The sequence below is a fragment of the Spea bombifrons genome, chromosome 4, assembly GCF_027358695.1.
Source record: "Spea bombifrons isolate aSpeBom1 chromosome 4, aSpeBom1.2.pri, whole genome shotgun sequence".
Classification (NCBI taxonomy): domain Eukaryota; kingdom Metazoa; phylum Chordata; class Amphibia; order Anura; family Pelobatidae; genus Spea; species Spea bombifrons.
This window is the reverse complement of record NC_071090.1, coordinates 79,309,100-79,334,183: the sequence shown is the minus strand read 5'-3', so window position 1 is coordinate 79,334,183 and position 25,084 is coordinate 79,309,100. Positions and strand designations below refer to the sequence as shown.

At 37.4% G+C, this 25,084-nt stretch overlaps 1 protein-coding gene across 1 annotated transcript; it reads left to right on the top strand.

Moving 5' to 3' along the window:
• The first annotated feature begins 3,030 nt into the window (after positions 1–3,030).
• Positions 3,031–24,401, top strand: LOC128491890 (tetratricopeptide repeat protein 24-like). Its single transcript, XM_053464274.1, has 9 exons — positions 3,031–3,110; positions 5,866–6,545; positions 7,496–7,711; positions 9,728–9,856; positions 13,081–13,202; positions 15,736–15,855; positions 20,487–20,551; positions 22,516–22,632; positions 24,177–24,401. The coding sequence occupies exons 2-9, from the start codon at positions 5,882–5,884 to the stop codon at positions 24,250–24,252; spliced, it is 1,509 nt and encodes a 502-aa protein (XP_053320249.1). The 5' UTR covers positions 3,031–3,110; positions 5,866–5,881; the 3' UTR covers positions 24,253–24,401.
• Positions 24,402–25,084: the final 683 nt, after the last annotated feature.

Sequence of the window (25,084 nt, the reverse complement as noted above, 5' to 3'; positions counted from 1 at the left end):
CTGATATGCCACACTGCCCCCCCATAAATGCCTTATACCTCCATATGTCACTCTGCCCCCCTGATATGCCGCTCTGTCCCCCAGGACTTACCAATGCATCCCCAGACTTGGCCCCCATGCTCCAGATTCCCTGATGTCTAGTGGGGCAGCCAATGGACATCTGCGCGATGCGTGTAGACAACCTCTGCTGCTGCCGGCACTTCCGCTGGTGCTTCTTTGACTGAGCACTGGAAGGTCATGTCACGCCAGCGCATTAAGCTTTATATTTTATCTGTCATTAATTTTGTTGCCAACTTTAACAGGGTGAGAAGCGCAGACAGTTTTTGTTTTTTGTATACATTGTATACATTGTACAGCCAATGCACTGTATTTGCAGCATGCTCACACTGTTTGGTAGGCCTGGGACTAGCTTAGTGCACCGACATTTTTATTTTCTCTGTTTGCACATACGTGAGGTTGTTGGCTCCTCATTTGTCTGGTTGCAATCGGGGTTAATCGGGAGGAGGTTTAATCACACCTCCCCCAACACATTTATAAGGTTTTGGTAGCAGTATAAACTGCTTTGGGTGCCCACTATGTAGGAGGTGAGAGTAGGTTCTCACCCTATTGAGAGTGTGCCTTGATGTGGCGGGTGAGCTTAATTATGCTTTGGCCAATTCATATAACCAAAACCTCTCATTTATATTATGTTTATATATTTGTTTCCAACTTTGTTAGGGTGAGAAGTGCAGACAGTTTCTGTTTTTTGTATACATTGTACAGCCAACACACTGTATTTGCAGCATGCTCACACCTCTTTGGCAGGGCTCGTATTATACATTTGTATTATTTGAGCCTAGGACTAGCTTGAAGCACCAACATTTTTCTTTTCTCTTATTAATACAATTTCCACAGTTATCTATGGCACTATATGTCCCTGTTTATCTATACCTTGTATTTTTCTAAACCCATTTTTATACCTCATCCGCATAGATTGTAAGCTTTCGAGCAGGGCCCTCTTTACCTTATGTATGTATTTATTGTAAGAAGCGCTGCATTAATTGTTGCTGCTATATTAATAATAATAATGTATCAATGATAATAATAATAATTTGGAAAGAGCCTTACTTGATATAGAAGTTATAATTAAAGAGTTAGAAATATTTACTTAGCTTTGATTCGCGGCTGCAGCTACAATGATCAGATGAGTCACTCCAATGATCAGTGGCAGGAAAGCGCTCCATTGGGAGCTAGCCTTAATTTTTTTATTTAAATACTGTGTAAACAAATAATTGTGCAAAAACCTTTCCAAATCAGGTGCACTTTAATGGGAACATTACATGCCTTCACATATTGCAATAGAAAAACTATATTGCATTCTGAGCACAAATATCAGAATCAAGGCAGTATTATTGAACAATTTATACATAATGTTTTTTGCATTTCCCTTTGAAGTGTCTTAATATACAGAACATGGCACACTGTTAGGTGAGCTTTTCATCACTGAAATAATTATGTATCTGCTTGTGATTAAACTTTCTGCGTTTATTCTGCAGATTTTATTAGTAATTAAACCGTGGAGGAATCTTTAGTGTGTGGTAACATAAGAAGTTACATTATTTTCAGTGTTTGACGGCATACAAAATATTTGATTACAGTGTAAGCTATACAGTATAGTTATCAACCTAGCTGCCTGGCTAGACAAATGGGACCATGCCACTGAGAGACTTTCTGGATTTGTTTTAAATCAAGCACCAGAATTCATTCAGATGTAGCAGTGAATGACATTATCTAAAAGGAACTTTCCGTGATAAAAGCAGGTCATCAACAACTGTCCATCATAGGCAACTGATGTTACAATTTCAGAGGAGACAGCTAAACATTTCATACCCATCAGTTACTAGGCATGTCCCAATATTTTAAGGATTCCTACAAATTTACATGTTAACGTCCTTCCTCCCATATCTCTTTGGCTCGCCTTACCTAGTCATTCTCCTATAATACTTACACTAGTGTGGCTGTTCCGTTCCTAACAGTGGAACTTTTACCTGTTGTGTAATATACCCTAACTCCATCTAGATTGTAAACCTGTTTCTATAAGTCAAAATGTTATGTTATATACTAGTTGTTATGTCATATTTACCCGTTGTACAGTGCTGTAGAATATGATGGTGCTATATAAAACAATAATAATAATTGTTTTGCATAATATACTCCTCCTTCTTTGCCCCAACTATGCAAAGCCCTTCTGCACCTGTCCCAAGGGGCCTTATGGGAGCAAGGAGGAATAGCTGTAGCAGATTAAAGTGGTGATGCGGTACATTAGGTGGAAGGACAAGAGATGTAAATTAAAAAAATATATATATATATATTATGACTTTTGTATCTACTGGTGTTATCTTGCAAAAACTCATCTCTATTTAAAAATATATTTTGTGATATCCTATATTTGTGTATACTGATTTTATTTCTATTCCAATGGATTGATATAATGTTAAACATGTGTCTCTATTTATTTTATAAAGTGTCAAAAATATAAAAAAGAAAGGTATGTTATATTCTTTTAAAAATCATAGTTATGCCCCACAGTGAATTTACTGCATTTGCCTTATGTCTACTAAAAAACAAAGGCCGCTACCCCTGAGTGTGCATTTGATCATGGTGATATATTAACAATATACTTAACAATGAGTATCCGACAGCAAGTAAAGCAACCGTGACACACTACCACATTGCAATCATAGATATGTCAGTACACATGACATCAAATCTGTTAACGGGATTGTGTTATTCAATTATAATGTTCGCTGTCATTGCTTAACGATATTATTAAGTTTTTTTACTTTTCAATATGTTTATTACTACTTAGAATACCATGTACATTTGTTGCAGTACCAATGCCTAGAATTACCACAGGAAAACAACACTCCCACTGTACACACCTTAAACAAATATGTTTTGTTGTCCTGTTGGCCTGGACGTATTAAGAGCTACCTACAAGTTGCTAAGGCGGTTGTCACAAACATTTCCTTGACAAATCAAGGGAAGGTTTATGCTCCCACACTGAGGTGACTACATCTAGAAGTGAACACAATATTAGATTCTAATAAGACAACAAAAGACACATTAGGGTAAGTGTTATCTGATAGCTTTCGTATATTTGATCAATTTATAATTCACCACTAAACAAATGATTAAAGTGTTAAAAAGTATTTTTGATTAATATACTTTGCACTACCTAGCAAAGATAGTGTGGCTGAGAGTAGCCTTTTTTTCTTTATCCCTTTTAGTACCCAGTTTAACCCCTGGAATAAACAATGTACAAAGGTTTGCACAGACCCTAATGCTGGGATAATTGTCTTATTGGTGTCTTATTGGGTTTTAAATCGACAAACTTCCGTTTTGCATTATCACATGCCTTCAAGCTGAGATTAGTAGAGTTTCTCGGAAGGCTCCACTGAAATGGGCAGTTTGGTCCAACACCCTACAATTCTATTACTTGTAGCCCAACATAGGATGACAGGAAAAGTCTGTAATATTCTTTAAAGGCTTAATATTGAATTTTTATCAATTTGAAGGCCTTGTTCCCTATATGCCCTGATGCCAGTGACAAATATGGCTACATCCCTTGGTTTTCCATGAAAAGCATCTAGAACGCAGGCAAAGGTACAATATTTTTAACACAGACCTGGCAACTTTGTTGCATTTCTCCAGTTTATGGATTTTTATTGCTAGTCAAATTATGGATCCCAGTACATGCATGGGATTCTGTGTCCCCTAGGCATTTCAATATTAAAAATCACACTTTCATTACACAAATCTAAAGGTTAGACCACTTAGGACTTATTTATATTCTGAACATCTTTATAGACAAATTGCTGCTTAATTATATGTAAATACTTGACACAAATTAGCAAGAGTAAGTCAATTGTGATCATACCTGCTTGCTACCACAGTACTGGCTTGGCTCTTTAGTAAGACTTTTAGGGCCCTACTGGCCCACTTTTTCTATACATGTTATTCCCAGTTGGGACTGGGTTTGATGGCTGGTGGGGCTAAAATATTCATATGGAAATAAGGACATTTGAAGCAAATTTTTATACATTACGTTTTATAAAATCATATGATTATTAGTGCTGTCTGGCACCTCGTTTCTAGAATACTATAACTGTCAAAAATATCAGCTCAGATGGCTGCTTGAAATGTAAATAGCTTTATCTACAGAGCTATTTATGGAACAATCAAAATTCGAAAAATCTTCATAGATCTTCCACATTGTTGCAAGTTAACCAGAGCCAAACCGAAGCAACAACCAAATTACGCTTTTGGGATGAACCGTAATAATAAGGAAAGCAGTAAAAAGGGAAATTGACTCACAATAAGCCATTCTAAATGCATAACAAATGTAGTACTACTTTGTTTTATGTTAAAACAAAATTAAATTTAAGCATAAGGGAATAATGAAATCTGTTGTCGCTTTTACATTTATTTTTCTTATCAATTATAGCACGTTAATTATGTAGCACAAATCTAGAATTTGACTTGGTGGAGAATTGTTACGAGTTCATTTTAGAGTTAATGTTGTAAAATGTGGCATGTTTATATCAAACATTTAATGAGGAGCTAATGAGCTCCCTGGGTAGCTGAAACCAACAGCACACCAGAATCCGCAGGGTCTGCAGGCAATGTTTTTATTACAGAATGGTGTTTGCACACATTTTGCAGCTAAGCAAGTTTTTAATCGCAAGAGGTCACTTTATTGTGCTCAGAGTCTTATGTTCCAAGCCATGAAAGTAACAGAAATGAGAAGGTGGGTTTTAGTGTAACCTTTTTTTAAGCCCTGAAATCAGTGAGAGGAAAAGTGAAGGTTTTGTGTTATTTACTCTATTTCAATCTGCAAATTGTATTAAAAAGGATTAGTGGCACTAAATTGTGGCATCAGGAATCACGTGTATGATGACTTTCTTTTTAGTGTACTGGCGTACTCCCAATCCCATCACATTACATCAACATGCATTAGAAAATCAGGAAAAGATGGGCATGGATGGTGGGCTGATTTGGTGGCACAACAGGCCACTTGACTAGACTTGTCCCCCAGGCCTTAGGCTGCCAGCCTTCCCCAGATCATCTGCAAAAAGACATACCTTACCATTAAGACCTTCTGTAACATTGCTAATAAAAAATATTAAAAAGTACAGGTCTCAATACCTGAGGTATCCCACTAGTAACAAGTCCTTCCACTGAATATACACTATTAACTACAACCTTCTGCCTCCTCTCACACAACCATTGCCTTATCCATTCAACTGTTTTTACATCTAAACACAAAGACTGCTGTTTACTTCTGTGAGGGACAGTGCTGCTTTACTGAAATCTAGGTAGACTATATCAACAGCTCCTCTCTGGTCAATTATCTTAGTTACCCAGCCAAATAATAAATTAAGTTAGTTTAACAGGATCTTCTAGTAAACCCTTGCTGTTTCTAATCATGCAAATAATTTACTTCCAGATATTTAACAATAATTTTAAGAACTGTGTTCTATTGGTGTTATCTTGAACACTCTGACTAGTGAAATTTATGGAGTTTCAGAAGAGATCTTCCTTTGTAAGAAGAATTGGACTTTTGTTGTTAACAATGTTGCTAAAGATAAGTCCACAGAAAGGCCATTGTGCAAATGTGTTTTTTTTCTTCCACAGCTGACTATATAACTCTTTCATCAGGTGTTTTAAAACATTCATTTTATTTAGATTCCTATTAAGTTTTGGTTCTCCATTTTTAGGAAATTGCCTCCTTTACCATAATCTTGAATATGATATGTATCATTCAGATTGATCCATAAATCTAAAAGCAGTTATAGTACCAGAATGTTGTCTGTTGTATTACAGGTCTATAAAGGAAGCAATGGCAACCTCCAGTATTTTAAAATCCTCTGAAAACAACACTTCCAAGCACAACCTAACAGTTCAGTCTGAAATACCATTACTGAGTAGGGCTGGAAGAGAATCCATGAATGACAATGACATCACTAAGGCACTGAAATGTTTTAAAAGGGCATATATAATTTCCTGTAAAATGACAGACAAAAGCATCCAGAAAGCTTGCCTATTTAATCTTGGGGCTGCTTACATTTGTGTTGGCAAACCAAAGAAAGCACTAAAATGCCTCATAAAATCAAGAACCAATGGGCTGGAAGATCGTGATGGTGACCTGTATTTCAATGTTGCAGCTGCTTACGATGAAATGAAAGAGCATGGAAAAGCAGTGAAGTTTTATGAAAGAGCAATCAATGAGTATGGATTTAATGAACTTCATAATATCGCAGATGCCTTAATAAAGCTTGGGTATTGCTTTGTAACAATTAAGGATCTTCCCTCTGCTGCACATTCATTTAGACTTGCAGGTCATTCCTATCTGAAGATCCCTCGAGCTGAAGATGCAGCAATGGCCATGAGAGAGGCAGCTAACTATATGATAAAGAGCCAGCATTTTTCCAAAACTGAAGTCCTCCAGACTCTGGATTCATGTGTGCAGGCATGCAACAAAGTGACAGATACGAAACTGCTGGGTAAGCTAACAGATATTATGTGTTGGAAGACAGGAATGAAACATATATATATATATACAGTGGCAAGAAAAAGTTTACCAAAGAAGACCTTGACATTCCAAGGTTACTGGGAAAATGTTTTGTGGACTGATGGCAGTAATATATACGAGATAAAAAGGCCACCAAATACTAACACAAAAACATCATCCCAACAGTGAAGTACGGTGGAGGGAGCATCATGATTTGGGGCGGCTTTGCTTCCTCTGGGCCTGGACAGCTTGCCATGATTGAAAGGGACAATGAATTCCCAAGTTTGTCAATGTATCATACAGAATAGTGTCAGGATGGCTGACCATCTAATGTGTGATCAGACCACATTTTATGAATAATTAATGCATGAAACTAGGTACCGGTAATTCCAAAGGGTTCATTTTTTTGCCACTGTGTGTGTATATGTATGTATGTATATACATATATATATATATATATATATATATATATATATATATAGTGGTCTTAGAAAACAGGTGTGTGGTAAGAAAAATGCTGTTCTTACAGTTGAAAGATGTAGGTTTGTCTCTTCCATGGAGACAAAGACATACCTTATAAAGTGGTATTAAAGGTTATTCTATTCTATACAATAACACTTAACCATTTATGGGAAAAACACAAGACCTCTATTTTCCTGACTTTTGTCTGTGATATAACTAGATAATTGTCAATGTGGACATTTATTAACAAAAAGGACAAACACCATACGTATTATTTTGTTATTATAATAATACATTTTGTAGAACAACATTAACATTTGTGTATGGTAGATAGATAGATAGACAGATAGATAGATAGATAGATAGATAGATAGATAGATAGATAGATAGATAGATAGATAGATAGATACATTTTGTTTCCCCCACCATTTGTGTAATGCAAAAATGACACTGAGTGAGTTTCTCTTTATTGTGCTTTAGGAACACTCTATAACAACATTGGCTTGCATTATGCTGAATTGAAGTGCTTCACTGAAGCTAGAAAATGTTTTACCGAAAGTATAAAGCTATGCAGTGGGCAGCAATTTGCAATAAGAAAAATGGCTGTATTGCTCCAAAACCTAGGAGCAGTTGACAATGCTCTTTACGAATATGAAAAATCACTCAGATGCCACGCTGAATCTGCAGATATGTATGGTAAGCTAAAAGAAACATATTCTTATGTATTAACCCCTTAATGACAAAGCCCGTACATGTACGGGCTCAAAATGCACTGTTTTCAATGGGTTTAGGAACCGCCCATTGTCCTTAAGGGGTTAATTAAGGTCTTTATGAAGAAGATCAATCAATATTTCCATTAAATAGCTCTTGCGTGTATTATTGAACAATAAACGATCTTTTACATTTCTGCTTTAAAGTGATTTACTGGAACTAAAAATTAAATTAAGGTTCTCAGTGTTGGATGTGTTTTCATTGAAATCTCTAGGTATTAGAATAAATGTAGTTTATTGAGTTTAAATGCTCTTTAAATGTACTTGACATTTCTTTTCATGAACATATAAGGTAATTTTTTCAAACATTTATTAATTCCTAAAGCACTGGCATCCACTGTAAAATACAACCGCAAAATGTAACCACAGCGCCACTACAAGATCTTACACCAACACCTACAGTACAGATAATGGTTAAAATTTGATTTCTGAAAAGGGTATGGGGAGCACATGAAGTGATTGGCATAGTGGAGCAGTGTATGAGGAACGGCGGCAGAGAAAAATTAATCTAGCTGCAGTGTTGAGGATGGATTGAAGCAGTGAAAGGCGGGAGAGGGGAGACCGGTTAGTAGAAAGTTGCAATAATCCAGGCGGGATATCACAAGGGAGTGGATTAGTAACTTGGCTGTTTCTTGTGTGAGGAATGGGCGGATTCGGGAGATGTTTTTCAGGTGACGGCAGGATTTGGTGAGGGACTGGATGTGAGGGATGAAGGGGAGGGTTATCCTCCAAGGGTTTCATGGTTTTGCCAATTAAAATGTAAATTAAAAAAATACCGTATTTGCTCGATTATAAAACGAGGTTTTTTCCAGAGCAAATGCTCTGAAAAATACCCCTCGTCTTATAATCGGGTTCGTCTTCTAATCAGACCCCAAAAAAATGGCTGGGGCCATGCTGCTTACCGGTCGTGAGCAGCGTCTCTTCCGTTAGAAGCAGGAGGACAGGAAGCTTGTAGCTTCCTCACAGAACTCTATCTCCCCCTCCCTCCTCTGGGGGCGGGGCCAGAGCAGTTGTTCGTACAGCCGGTCCCCTGCAGAAGTTTTCGAGTGAGAGATCTGCAGTTCAGGTAAGGGGGTGGGGGAGGGTTTTTGGGTAAGTATGTGTGATTAATGTGTGAAGTATGTGTGATTAATGGAATGAATGAGTATTTAAATGTTTGTGAATGTGTGTTTGTGTGTGATAGCATGGATGTGTAAGGGGGGTGGGGGTTGTAGCATGGCATAGGGAGGCTGTAATCCCACTACTATCATCCCCAGGTCCAGCATGTACTGGCTGCCTTGGCTTGATAGGAGTGTGATTGCTGTTAGCAGCAATCACACTCCTATCAAGCCAAGGCAGCCAGTACATGCTGGGTTAAAAGGCATATCATGGGGCTGAGTGGCATATAGGGGGTTAAAATGCATTTCTGGACCTCCAGAAATGCATTTTAACCCCCTATATGCCACTCAGCCCCATGATATGCATATATACCTCCAGAAATGCATTTTAACCCCCTATATGCCACTCAGCCCCATGATATGCCTTTTAACCCCCTATATGCCAGAGTGGCATATAGGGGTATAAGGCATATCATGGGGCAGAGTGGCAAATAGGGGGGTATAAAGCATTTCTGGGGGCAGAGTGGCATAACTGGGGGGGGCAGGCTGGCAAATAAAAGGAAATTTAAAAAATATATTTACATGAATTAATATTTACTGGTAAAACTTTTTTTTCTATAGGGTCGTCTTATATTCAGGCTTTTTGTTTTTTTCCTAAATTAATATTTTGATTTTGGGGGGTCGTCTTATAATCGGGGTCGTCTTATAATCGAGCAAATACGGTATATTGTATGTCACTGGGTGCTATGCAGTACTGCACTTGGAGAACATTGGAGTAGATGGTTATTGGCATAATCCTATCTTTCAGTATCATGCAACCAGCTAATTGACTTTGATTTTTCTAGGAACGTTGGGAGAAAGGAATGCTCAAGGACAGTGCCTCTGCAACTTGGCATTTGCCTACAGTCAACTAAGAAAGTATGAAATGGCAGAGTTTTACTACCACCAGTCTCTAGATGCATTTATGGATACAGGTAAGGTAGTATTTTGGTGGAATCATAGAATATCTAAAGCTTTAAAACGCAATAACCTCACATCAGCACCTCAATCAAACACTATACTGTATAACATCTTTACATTCTCACATATCTGAACTGCATAAACATTTCATACTATTCATTTATACAATTAAAATATACCCATGGCCCATGCTGTGAACAAATGCACAAATATATTCAAGGTCAATAGAAGGCAGCCTGAGAAGAAATGCTCACCTCACAGACAGGACAGCTAACATGAGGACACCTATTATAATCTGCGAAGTTAAGTGAATTATTTTAAGGGGTGATTTGATCAAGATGTACAAGTAAAGTGGTGCACTACATAAGAGACATTTTCATCCCAAAGATAAAGTAGATAACAAGAGGCCATCTATTAAGATTACAGACAACGCAGGGTTTGAAATAGTGGTTGATCCAACGACCATTTAGAGAAATTTTCCTCCCCACATTTTGAGAAAATTTTCCCCAATAGTTTTGTTTGTTTCATTGGGATAAATGCAATTAGTGAAATGGATGTTCGACGTTAAAGAAACAGCCAGGTCAAGTTTTTGTTTTTCTACATTACTTCTCAATGTAGTTCCTCTTTTTTTTTTAAAAGGGAAAACAAATCTACCTTTTTAAAAATCTGCTGATTACATTGTTTGTGCACTTGACAAATAGTTGGTAAAACTATTGTGACTTGGGAAGTGGCCTATTCTCCAATACGATTGTCACAAGCAATTGCATTGATATACTCGGGAGGCCAGGGAAAAACTAAACTCTTATACTTTAAAAAATACCTCTCCACATCCAAAGTCATTTATATTCAGAAACAGCCACATGCCGTGCTGAACAAATTCTCACTAGATACAACTTCATACTGCTTCAGATCAATAGTAAATGATTGTGAATCTCCCTTTGGCATGCCTAGAATAAGACATCATGGACATCCTGCAAAGCAAAAAAACATGCGCCATTCCCCAGGCTTGCAATATAGATAGTTTTTGCACCAAGCAACTCTATACCCAAATCAAGAGCAATTCTGGATTGCAGTCATTCTCTTCAGCTCATTAAAGTGCCCTCAGTTTGTGTGGTGCTTTGTGGGATTCACTGTTGCATGGAATAACGTCCATGTGTAATCAGACTATTAAATAATTTCTGCTTTATGAGAGGGTTACATCTGCCAAGTAGTAGTTAAAACAGCAGGTACAGGCAAAGCGGTAAATATAAAAGGAGCATCAAATACTTGCAGACAGCAAAATGACTACATGGCAATCTGCAGAAATAATGATGTTCCAGATGCATTTGATGTAACGTGTGTGAAGTGTTCGGCATAAATAGAGATTTCTAGGTATAGAAGATAAAAAAAAAAGAACTGAATATCACTGTATATTTGCAGTGTGTAGCAACACATTTTATGTGTGTGTTTATGTAAATAAAAAGAATATGAAATAAAAAATATGTTACCTAGAACCGGTTTGTATGGGAAAAACAGCCTTCATGCAAAGGCAACTACCGTATTTATATATATATATATATATATATATATATATATATATATATATATATATATATATATATATATATAAGTAAGTCTGTTTTTAATTAAACACATCTCTTGTAATCCTGCAAGATCTAGACCACTGCCAATCTTGGAACCAATTATAACCCCATCATATCCTAGAATACTGATTTTTACCCTTGTAAGCTGCACAGCCTCATAAATTCATGTAATGAATTGACATAATAAGGGAAACTGTAATGGGATGGTGTTCGTGTACATACATGGTACCTACAGAACCTGTCTGGTTAACAATTGAGGATTTGTACCGTAATTTGGCTGAGCATGTTGCTGTTTTACTTTGTATGTGTGTGTGGGGGCACACCTGGGAACTCTCAAGGTTTTTGGTCCAATTTTAAGATCTTAGGGTGAGGAGCCAGATTCTCAGGGTCCAATCTAGGGATGAAGAGAAAAACAGGAAGCCAGCTACACTGACTATATTCATAAAGGCATTGCTTTAGTCAAGATAAATTCCATAAAGTTGCACTTTAGCAGCAATACAGAGACAAACAGGTTGCTGGCTTCACCTTAAGCGTTTTGTGCTCTCTGGCACTTAGGCGTAGAATCTCTGGGTCACACCGTCTGGAGCTGACTTGTTTATTCTCTACTAGACTTGGGCACCGGCAAACTCTTGGTATTCGTCTTTGAGGGGAAAAAATCTTCGTATTCCACGAATAATTGCCCGTTCCTGTGTTCGGTTCGGACGAATATTTGTGTACATTCTTCGTGTTCATTTATTTTCTTTGTTTTTTGCCATTTTTAATACGGGGTTAAAGAGGTACGCACTACCTACCAGCTTTGGCGCCAGGATTTTAAAGGTTCTTCATAGAAGCCCTAGAGGAAGTGCCGGCAGCAGCAGAGGTTGTCTGCACGCATCGTGCAGGCATCCACCAGCTGCCAGAGAGGAGGAACCAGGTCTCCTGCAGCGCTGTGGGGAATCTGGATCTTAGTCCTGAGGTCTGATTAGAAGATGACCTTGAATATAAGACATCTTATAATCGAGCAAATACAGTATATCACACATTTAGTAAATAGTGATTGATAGGTCACATAACGTCACCCACAACTCCATTCCCAAAGCTAACATTTTGGCACATTTGGCACACATGAGCTTAGTTTTAAGCATCTAGACTTTTGTACCATCTCAGGTGTTTTTAAGGCTTCAGTGAAGTGATAACGTTTTGGTTGTCACTGCATTCATTTTATAGATCCATTGAAAGTGATTTGGTAAATGCTGGAGTCTAGATAAGCTAACGTATTTGTGCTTCTCCATTTTGCTCCAAGCAGCCTATAAAGAGCTCAAAGACCAACTCATACACAGGATAAAAAATTTCTAATGTTTTATAATTAAAATATAATTAATTTAAAAAAATTAAAAACCATTTCACAAAATTCTGTTTCAAGACGTGTTTGGCTTCAGAACAGCCTACAGCTGGTAAGTTTTAGAACCGCTGCAAATTTAAATTAGTTAAACCAGTATGTTTCATCTTTAATTAGGCGTTCCCAATGTTTTCTATTTAAAACGGAGCATAGATCGCAACTTGTGCCTCAGAAAAAAAACCACATGATAAAATGTAAATTACATTTAGAAATAATTTAAAAGATACTAGGCTTGACAAACATATTATGTGATACTTGTTTTATAATGTGTTGGCAGGAGACCTGATGAGACAGTGGCAGGTCAGCGAAGGACTGGGTGCCACATATTTCTGCCTTGGTAACCATGATCAATCCATATTCTACTACAAGCAAGCACTAACTTTGTTTGTAAAATCAAAGGTAATTTTTATTGGTACAGTCTGCTTGTTTTGTATTGTCTTGAACATAAGTTGAGTTCAACATTTCTGATTTTGGAGAATTTCAAAACCTGTTAGCGGCATTTGAAAGAGGACAGTTAAAACAGATGGCATTTACTAAAGAAAATATTTTATTGATGTTATAATAGGTATATAGTTAAAAAATAAGGCTTGGAAACATCTGTGGACAAAAATAATAAAAGTGCTAAATTTATCTTTAACGCCATTGAGCAATAAATAAAACGTATCATTGGCTTTGTAACCTTGCCTATTTTATATTCAAAGCACACACATTGGCTCATTATACATTTATGAAATTGCCGGTCGTGGCTTCTTGCATCAATAAATCATATTCGTTAACATCCTGACATTTTTCTCGCTACTGGCATATCTAAAAATGTTGAAAACTACTACACTCCTTCACCAATCTTTTTATAATAAACGCCACCTATCTATTTTTTTTTTACCTTACCCTCTATCCTAATTGAGTTTTTCACATAAATATAGGACCCATTCGTTATCCATGGTGTTCTGCATCACTCTTCCACACAATCGGGGGCAAGCTTTCCTCCCTGCCCCTTACTGACTGCATTGTTATTGACTATAATTGTTGTCTCCATTTTTTCTTTCTTCTCTACCTTTTTTATTGAGTTTTATTGATACACTCTGTAAAACCTTATTAAGTTTTTGTGGCTGAAAAGTATGGTCATAGTTGTCCTATTCCTAATGATATGACAAATGCATATGATAGATGAGAGGTCCTTATCACTTTACATGTGGCCCTCTTTGCAAATACACGAGGGTTCAGGTTTCTGCAGAATCCCCCAATATACATTTGCCCATTTCTCACCTCCTAATCTTTTGCAATGAAGGAGATGTTCTTACGAGTCAGCTTCAGCACCGGCACTGGGGATATAACATTTACAGAAAGCACTTTCATTGATTTCAGTGGAATCGCTTCCCTGCCAATCAAAAATGTTACAATGATAATTATCATAAAATTGGGGATGTAGATTCTATGGGCGCATGTTGACGCTAGAGCTGATATCAGTTTACTTTTTGTGCTTATACATGCATACCTCCCAAGTGTACTGGCTTTTGCTGGACAATCACAATTTTAAATCAGGTAGTTGCATTACTGTCCAGTTTTTGCAGGCAATAGGTGTGATTGTAAGTAAGATAAATTCTGACTGATTACACATCATTTGATACTTTATACAAGATATGTGCCTCTCAAATAAACTTTTCTTTGTGCATATACATCAAAGGTATTTTATTTTTTACCTGAGATGCTTTAGTATAGTGTATTATTTACAGTGGTGCAGGGCTCACATCAATATGAAAGTGAATCCTAAATGTGTTTTCTGATTTCAACAAAGTTCTAAGCAGTTCAGTCAAACACATTTTATAATGAATGCTCTTTTTTTATTAAATGGAAATGTACATTCTTGGACTGACCATCTGGCACACTGGACAAATAACATATAGGGCTAGGCATTGTGCCATATACTTGCCCTTACTGCCACTCCAGCCCCACATCTGGTTGTGCAGTGTACATCCACTAGCATGTATGAAGTAGCGGGGATTGTGCTCCGCATAACTAAGACCACCTTAAAACAACTTACCAAAATAACCACAGACATGAGTATATATGGATGAAAACAGGCCACAGCTTTTATTACAAATACAAAAAACACAAGGGAAAAAAGCTTACAGTATAACCAAACAAATATTAACATATAAATACTTCAACACTAAGCTAAACTAACACAGTAATAATAAATTAACTCCGTCCTTGCCAGCCCCACTTTCATACTTGTAACCACCAAGGTACTCAGCTGCCCCCAAGTCCAATAACAACATGTTATGTGCTGCCATCTACCAGTGCTAACCACCAGCCGACCATAAGCTCAGTGGCCACGACCAAGGTCATTGACCTTACCACAAGAGGACTGAGACCCACCTTCCGTCCTTAACACCACCTTCCATATCCACCATTACCAATTCCTGACCGGCAAGGACACGCCACCCGCTGGCTGTAACAATGAAAAGAAAGTTAGAACATTGAAAATAACATAATAAAGGGGAGAGAGGGAGGAAAGTGACTGCTAGCCAGCTTTTAAATGGCACTCACTTTTGTTGCCAAGGTTAAGACATTAATGGCTGTGTGTTGAGTTATTTTGAGGGGACAGCTAATTTACACTGTTATACAGGCTGTACACTCACTACTTTACGTTGTAGCAGAGTGTCATTTCTTTAGTGTTGTCACATGAAAAGATATAATAAAATATTTGCTGTCATTTTTTATCATTCTGCCAAAAAAAGGGAAAATTTTAGTTTCATTTTAGTTTAACAATGACTGTCCCAAAAATCCCACCCAAAGATGAGTTTCATTTTATTTAAAACTAAGATGCAAATTAGTGATAGTAGTAAATAATTTTCTTTTGAATTTCGGAAGTTCAATCAGAACATACAATAATGTCATTTCTATTTATTATTTTTTTTAATTTTTACAGGAAACATCTGACTTCCCTAGAGAAAGGATTTTACTAAAGCTTTCCGATGCAATTAAGTATAAACTAACTAAACAACATCCAGTCTCAGCTGGGGCAAGCATTTCTAGGACAGAACCAGATGTGAGTACAATAACTAAATAATGTTTTAACATTTTATATGAGCCTTTCCATTTTTCATATTTTCATTTACACAAAATACCTAATAAATGCATTCTTCACACTTTACATTAATACCTTGCATGTGACAACAGTATTAATGAAGTGTTGTCAGAATTAAGATTCTATAAAATGCATACCTGGGAAGTCTCAGGGTTTGTCCCTGAGTCTCAGGGTTTTTGTCCCAATCTCAATGTCTCGGGGTGGAGAGCTGACTCCCTCCTCTCTTCACTGCTGTGACCATATCTAAGACTCCCAGTTGGTTTTTCTGCTGCCGGTGTGTTATGGTTGATATCACTGCTTGAATGCAGATTACTTAATTATCTTCAAATAATGACAAGTCAAGGTCTCCATGAGGAAATTAGGTATTAGAGCCATTTGGGTGACACATTTCCAGAGTCTCTACGTCAGCTTACTTAGAAAGTTCCCAGGGATGACAATACGGCCTTTACGCCAAAGTAATCTGTATAGAATGATTTCTCAGTGGTTCATGGGTTAACACATTGTGACATGGTATTTTTAGCCATAAACATACTATTTAATAGGGTAATAATATTAACACTTTCATTATTAAAAACAGATGTGTTATGCGGGTTTTTTATTATAATTATTAATATCTTCACTTTTAATGAAGCCGTTGCCAAAAGAAACAAAGCAAAAATAACACAACTTGGAGGCATATGCAAAAGAAGAAATAAAAAAACAATTGCAGTGCAGTATGTCAAATATTTAAATTCAGTAAATGTCTACAAATATGCACTCATAAAAATAATAATGCAAACAAGTTCATCTGTAAGACACCCTGTCACGGTATCACAGCAAAAGAGCCAAGACACAAGTATAGGAGACTTACAACTGTAGCAGCACATAGAATCAATGTGCAAATGACAGAATAAAAATTAGACTCGTCTTTGTCGCTCGTACGGACCTTTAACTCCTGGACCGGGTTGGTCTCCCTAGGCCATGTTCCGCCGTCAGATGTGAAAGGTCTGTGCGAGCAAGTATATTGGTCGCCGGCAGGGGCCTCCTCTGGCATCAACCAATTGGTTGATGCTAGAGGAGGCCTCTGCCGGCGACCGATAGAGTGGCTCTTATGGACCTTAACTCCTGATGGCGAGCCCCCTGCTGGCAACCAATAGAGTCGCTTGTATAGACTTTTAAAATCCTGGTGCCGAAACTCGGCCAGTCTACCCGCTCCAAGAGTTAAAGGTCCGTACGAATGACCAATAGAGTCACTCGTACGTACCTTTAACTCTTGGAACAAGTCTCCCCAGGCCAAGTTCCGCCATCAGATGTTAAAGGTCATTGGTTGATGCTAGAGGAGGCCCCTGCAGGTGACCAATAGAGTTGCTTGCACGACCCTTTAACTCCTGATGGCGAACCTACGAAGTTCTGTTCCCATTAACTCCTGCGATGCTGCGTAGATAAGGTAGGCTAGATGGGAAGGGACGAGGGAGATTAGTAAACAAAGACGAACACGAAGATTCTCCATGTTGTGTGTCTTCGTTTTTGTTTACGTTTTGCCACCGCCATGTTCGTTTCTTCGGTATTCGTTTTCATGTTCGCTCGAATAAGAATGCACAAGTCTAATAAAAATGAATAATTGAATATAATTTTTGCTTTCTTCTCACACAGTCTCTGTATGCAATTGGCAACGTAATGTGTCCGTTACTGGGAGGATCCTCCTCTTATAGATGCAGTTCAATCCATTGATATTGTATAAAATTGTTAAGGGTATCATGTGAACTCCGCCAAACCATGGGATAAAAACTGAAGAAACATCTTCTGTTGCCCATGATAGATTTGATGAGCAATTGATGTCCTGCACCATAGTTAGATTTTGTATTGTATATTTAATATATGCCGGGGCCAGTTTTTATTCTTCTAAAAAAATATTTTAACATATTCGGAAGTATTATAGGTGAGAGACTTAATACCACTAATAATTGATTCATTCAAATATTTAAATTCATTCAGATTAAGAACCCCTTTGGGTAATACTTTTTTCAATAGGCCTTCTCAAACCAGTTTAAATTGGTTAGTGGCATTATCTGAGTCTTTTTTTATATATATATCCCTATCTTCGTAATTTTGGCTATTGTAACTCCCAGATTTTCCTTATCGCCAAAGTCTATTTACGCCTTATAAATCTGTCTTTATCTCTTTTTAACTTAATTTGGTCCTTGTGGCAGGTTGGGAACAACAGTATGTTTGCAACAACAATCTATTTGATGCAAACTTGGTCCTCTGGGAGAGGTATACCAATGAGGTTTTTATTATTTGGCAGGGCTCACATGCATACCTGGGAACTTCTGGGCTCCGGCTACCCGGAGTCTTTCCTTGCAGGCCGCAGCCAGGACTGCCCACTGACGTCAGCGAGCGGTCCCGCAACATTGGCGAGACAGTCCTGCTGATGTTAATGGGCATTTCCACTGACATTGGGGGAGTTCCAGCTGACGTCGGGGGAGTTCCCACTGACACCAGCGGGAAACACCCCCATTTCGAGGGAAAATGGGCGGGGAGCGAGGAGTGTCAAGACCATGCTCCCGCGACCCGGAGGAGTCGGGTGTTGACCCAGAGAAATGATAGATGACAACTGATTTATTGATTCTTCTAATTGCCACCATCCCCCTTATCTTAAGAACATTACAAAATGACTCGTGAGAGACAAAAATAATTGTTCAAGAAAGCTTGAAGTCAATAATCTTAAAAGTAAATTTATTGAGAAAACTACCTTATCCCACTTCTGGAACAAAAACCATAAACAAATAGGGGAAATGGATAGGAAAGATCCTGTGAAGGATTTTACAAAATAAAAATGTTTTTTTTATATGTGGCAGACATACAACCAAGAAAAACTGGAACAATTATAAGGAAAAAAAATTCAGAAACAGAATGGATTTTTTAAGTTTAAAATGTATGAAACGTGTTGCTCTCAATATGCAGGAAGAACCACTAGGGCATGGAAAGACAAAATCCTTGAACATCTAGGAAGTATTTGAAATAAAATTGTCAAATATAGTGTTCCACATCATTGTACTTCCTGTAGACAATTTAACATGGATGATTTTTTGACCATAAGGATAGCTATAGTCACACTGTCTTGGAGAGAGGGTTACATAGCACAGGTTTTATCAAGAAAAGAAACACAATGGATTTTTAAACCTAAAAGTTATGAAAACTTTGTCTTAATACAACGTTTCTATTCCTTATGTTTTTGGTAACAAGATGTAGTTAGCAAGTTGATAAGTGTTTTTAGTTTTACCCATTGTGTATTGTACAGTGTACTGTATATTTTATTTTTCGGCCCTGTTTGGTGCCCCCAGGGGACTTATGGGCACCTTTATATGACACCTTTAAATAACCTGTAGACATTAAAGGATGAAATGATGATTGATCATCATTTTAAGTACTACATTATATGCATTTAAATGTATTTTTCACATTTGATGCCGATGTGTGATGGGTGACCTTTTTGGGGTTAAAAAAAGCCCCTTGTAAATATAAATTAAATGATATGCAAAACAATACATTTTTACAATATTGGTTATTAATTTATTCGGGGTTTGGGCAATGTATTTGTATATCCAGAGGTTTGTTGTTTATACATTCATAACGCAGTATGAGCTGGCATTTTATGAATGATAATGAATGGGGAGTTTTTTTGTTCTCATATGAGTTATGTATGGAAAGTAAATTGAACTCAGTCTATGAGAGGAGGATCTAGATTGTGTCCAGCGATGGACACGTAACAATGTTAACGTTAACTTTTTATCGTATCAGAGACTGTATGACAAGAACATGAAAAGGACATCTGATTAATTCTGTTTACGTTATTTTCACATTTACTCTATGTACAGTCATGTGAAAAAGAAAGTACACCCTCTTTGAATTTTATGGTTTTACGTATAAGGACATAATGACAATCATCTCTTCCTTAGCAGGCCTAAAATTAGGTAAATACAACATATGACATTACACCGTGTCATTATTTATTCAACAAAAAAATAGAGCCAAAATGGAGAAGCCATGTGTGAAAAACTAAGTACATACTTACTGCTCCCATAGGAATTAAGATGCTAAGTATCAGACAGCAATCACAGGACATAATGTAGCTAACAATCATATAAAATCTCAGTATACGTACATGAACAAAAAAAGCATTGAAGCATTCAAAAGGTTAAATGTGAGCTACAAATCTCCTATAAAACATTCCCATATATAATGAATGTTAGTTAGTAGACTTGTTTAATTGTTTTTTTGATTGATAATTATACAGTGCATGACCTGGTGATCTGGGGTTCAAATAGGTTATCAGTATAGTTTGATTAATATAAAATCACAATGCTGTGTACAGAGTAATATAGCTCATGAATTAAACATTTACATCCAATGCTTTATATATGAAGAACTCACAGATTATAATCAATCCCAGACCACAGCAAGCATTGGAACATTGACATTATGATAAAAAAAAAACAACCTAGTAGAAATCTCAAAAGAGAAGAAAGAATAGTAAGAAATAACAATGAACAATTCTAATCGTGCTTAATGCTGGCTGTCAAATATATAATAAAACCTTTCCTTTTCCACAGCAATCTCCTAGCAACGGCGTTAATGATGCTCACAAATCAGTCACCTCTCAATATCATGAATCCCGGTGAGTTATAGAACTACTGAGATTAAACAATAAATTCTTTGAACTGGCCGTCTTGAAAATAACCTTGAGATTTAAAGCCTTCGGTGCCAGGTCTCAGACTACTAAACCTGCAAAGATCAACTGCGATTTAAGGTTTTCAATCTATCAGGAGATCTTAAGTATACTAGTGGTCTCAGTTCAGTTCCCATTATACAGCTGGAATCCTGGGAAGATTAAGGGATGCTGCAAGATATAATCAGAAATACACAGTTGTAGAAATTCAGAGTGGTTTTTAGAAAGGTGCTGTGCAACTCTGACATTGGGCCACTAGGTGTCACATTGAAAGGGAACATTTTTATTTGAAACAGAATTGAAACCTTAGCACGGTTCTAAAGCACCCATATACTTTCCTCTGCGTTTAATTTATTTATTAGTAATTAGTTGTGAAGTAGAATGTCCAGCCATCAGTTTGTGACCTAAAGCTCAAGTGTGGTAGAGTTATTTAGCCGGACAATGATCCTGAGCACATAAGCAAATCTAGCTCTAAATGAAACAAAATGAAGTATTTGGAGTAGACGTGCAAACGGGCCAAAAACAATTCGGACACATATTTTACTTTGATTTTTGTCCATTTATTTTCTGACAACAAATTCCGTTTCTTGCCCATTTGCTTCAGACAAAATTGTTTTTTTATTTTTAATTCGGAAACAAACGTTGCCTGAAACCTACATTTACTCACACTTTCTTGGACTCTCATTTTTACTTTGTCTCTCATGCTCTCTGAATGTCTCTAAATGTCGCCCTACTTTCTCTGCCCGCCACTTCCACTTCTGTGTCTGCCATCTTCATGTTCTGAATATTTTTGTTCCCCTCTCTTCTCTTTTCTCCCTCCTTTCTTCTCTCTTCTTTCTTCATGTGTGCACATAACCTTCCAGGTAACTTCCCCGAAAGTGGCAGAGCTTCCGGTAATGTCTTCTTCTGTCACCAGACACTCCGCCATTTTGGCGAAAGTTCCTACAAGGTTATCTTAGGACAAAATGGCAGAGGTTCTAATGTCCTCTTCATTGATCCCCAAATCGAGGGAGAGGATGTCATCAGAAGCTCTGCCATTTTGGCAGCAGTTCACACATTGCTATCTTAGGGCAAAATGGCTCCACTGGCCCTCCAATAATTTTAGCGGAAGTTCCCTGGAAGGTCATGTCTGTGGAGATGCAGACAAAAAAAGAAAAGAGAGAAGAAAGAAGAACAAGAAGATGCAGGACACAGAAGAAGAGATGTGAGACACAGAAGCGGTTGGCAAAGAAGGTAGGGAGACATTCAGAGAACACAAGAAAAGAAAGAGAATGTCGACAAGAATGTTAGAGTACGTGCATAAGAGTTTTTTTTCTGTCTCGCCTCATCTTCAGAGATTCGTACAAGTTGATGAAATTGACAAGTTGCAATTTGTACAACTCCATATGCACAAGTCTAATTCGGAGTGGCTTAGTCAAAGTCATGACTTGAATCCTATTAACATGCTGTGATATGACCTTAAAAAGGCAGGTCAAGACAAAAAACCCTCCAATGTGGCTGAATTAAAACAATTCTGCCAAGAAGAGGGGGTCGAAATTCCTCCAGTGAAAAAGACTCATTGCCAGTTGTTGCAAATGTTTGATTGCAGTTGTTGCTGCCAAGGGGGGGGGCACCACCAGTTATTAGGCTTGCAATTACTTTTCACATAGGTAATATAGGTTTTTAATTAATTATTTACCTTTCAGAAATGAAATGATCTTTTAAAAGCTGAATTTTGTGTTTAATTATGTTGTCTTGTATTAAGATTAGTTAGATGAGCTGAAACATTTAAATGTGATAAATAAGCAGAAATCTGAAAGGGGCAAATACTTCTTCATAGCACTGTAAATGCCCATGTTATTTGAAACTGAGCTCTAACATATATTGATTTAGAACACGTCCAACGTAAACTAAAAACCCATTGTCTTCTGCAGTTACAATGATGACTCCCCTTTATCTGACACTTTTGAGAAACAGGAGGAATCCACATCCAAGTGCAGAGATGTCTCCGCATACAAGTGGTATAATGACAATACCCAAAACATGAAAAGGTACAGTATGTTTAGGGCTTTCTATGCTAGCATGGGGCAAATGTCACCTGTTATGACTGAAAGATTTTGTGCACCAATCAGTAACTCTTTTGTATGTTGTCCTGGCATTTGCTTAGCTACCTGCTTATCGGCATGTCAATGTTTTTTTCTGTGCATTTTCTATAAATTTTCATAAAATGAAAACATGAGCAGTTTCAGACATTTAATCCCCAATGATGAGACTTTACACACACAGGCACAGGTTTTTTAGCTGGTGCCGGCTATGGCTTAAACTGAGCTTCGTGTGGAGGAAATCTAAAGGCTTCTGAACTCTCAGTCAGCAGAGGGAAATGTTGCTTCTCCGAGCGTGCCCTCACCACACCTGGGCCCGTTACAACTATAATGGTTGTACCCCCCCTGACAGCAGCCCTGGACTTGAACCCTAGATTGAATACTGCCAGTCCTTCTCTGATCACTACTAATTTAGAAAATGTCCTAAAACAGCAAGTATAATTAGAATACATTTTATGAAATTACCATAACATTGTCCTCCGCAAATCTACTTACAACTGTAAGATATTAACATAACACTCCATTGTCCACAGGTTCCACCTTAACAGTCAATTGGTTCAGTACACTAATGTGTTATTATATAACAGTCTATCATTGCTCATTACAACTTTTCACTAATATTCTGTGGCTTCACAGCAGCATGTAATTATTATTATAATTATTATTATTTATTGTTTGATATAGCGCCATCAAATTCCATAGCGCTGTACAATCGGTAGACAGGACATAAAAAGTAGCATGTAACATAACAAATTGACTAACAGAGACAACAGGTGAGGAGGGCCCTGCTCAAACAAGCTTACAATTAAACATTGCAATCATATACAGTGTCCTATACTAGACTTACCATAAGGTGGCATTAGAAACTACAACAAGCAGCAAACCTATTATCACTCTAAAATTATTTTCTGTTGGACATAGGTCCTTTAACAGTTGAGTCCTATGTTTGTTTGATCTACTGCGCTTTGCTGTGTTCACTTGGTAGACAAAGTAACTAATGTGCATCTACTACGGTACACGTTATTAGTGAAGGATTCGGACAGGCCAAACAGAATTATTGTAGAAGAGAGCAGGTAGAGGTCAATTGTGGTCAAAGTCAAAAGGTATCTTATAAAATGGACAAGGACAGCGTGAGACAGCGTGATTTATAAAGACCAGATGTGTGAGCAGAAAGGTGCTGATATTCATATCAATCATAGTTTGCAAACAAATTGGAATGGTTTCAGACATACTGGCTAATGATATGCAACTAGCATACATGACATACATTAACAATTATGAAAAGTATACCTAGATGAAAAACCCACACCCTCTGTAAAGTGGAAAACTATGCCCAAGTGTCTGCAAAATGCTTTTAAGAAATGAGTGTTGTGATAGGCCATGCAGACAGGTCATTCAGTTTTGTAAGGAGTTTGTGTTACAGGCAAAAGTATGATAAATAGATATATATAGGCATAAACCCAAACTAATTTACAAAACATTTTTTCCTGCAGATTTCAGAATAACCCCAAGGTTTCTGACATTTCTGAAGAGCTGGAAGAATCCACACATGAGTATGGAGTTGACTAAATAAATAATGAAAACATGCTGAGATAGCAATATAATCCTTTGCATGAATAGTTCTGAAGGTGGCGAATGAGGGCTGTGTTTTCTACAACATGTTCATGGATGGGTGAGAAGTTAGGAGTCTAAGCAAACATATACAAAGTTACTGGTAACGATTCATGAAAGCATTGCTCCATTTATCCACAGAAGGACAATAAAAGATGAGGAAAAAATCAACCACAATTTCTGACTCCAAAATGAAATTATTGTGAACTCCACTGTAAATTTCACAAGAGTATATACTCCCAAAAAGTGTTTGAATCATGGTGTGCAAAGCTGTTTTAATTCTGATTGCTGCTTATTTCATAGGAGCACCCAAAAACAAAATGCAACTGTTCTAATGCCAGATGTTACAGTCTCATGGGAAAGCAATGGATATATAACTATAACCAGTGAAAGTATGTAAAAAGAGAAAGAGCCAGCTGTTGAGTTGCTCAGAAACACTGTGTAGTTTGTCAGGCCAGCCATTTAGCCATACCCACTCAGCTCCGGTACATCCCCAAAATGTAGGTTAGGCAGATGCTAAAAATGTATCGTGCATGACAGTTCTGGGACAGATCTGGTGTCCCATACCAACATAGCATTCAATGAATGAATATTCATGAATGAATATTAAAGTACATTTGTTACCTACATGGAAAAAAAATCAAATACCTACTTTTAGAAGAAGATACAGCTCCAGAGATACAACATATCACCCAGTCTGATTTTTTTTTACCAGTTTTGAATGCTTGAAGCAGTCACTCACGGCAAGAATGCACCACCTTTGAAATCATGGGAGAGCTTTCCTCATGCA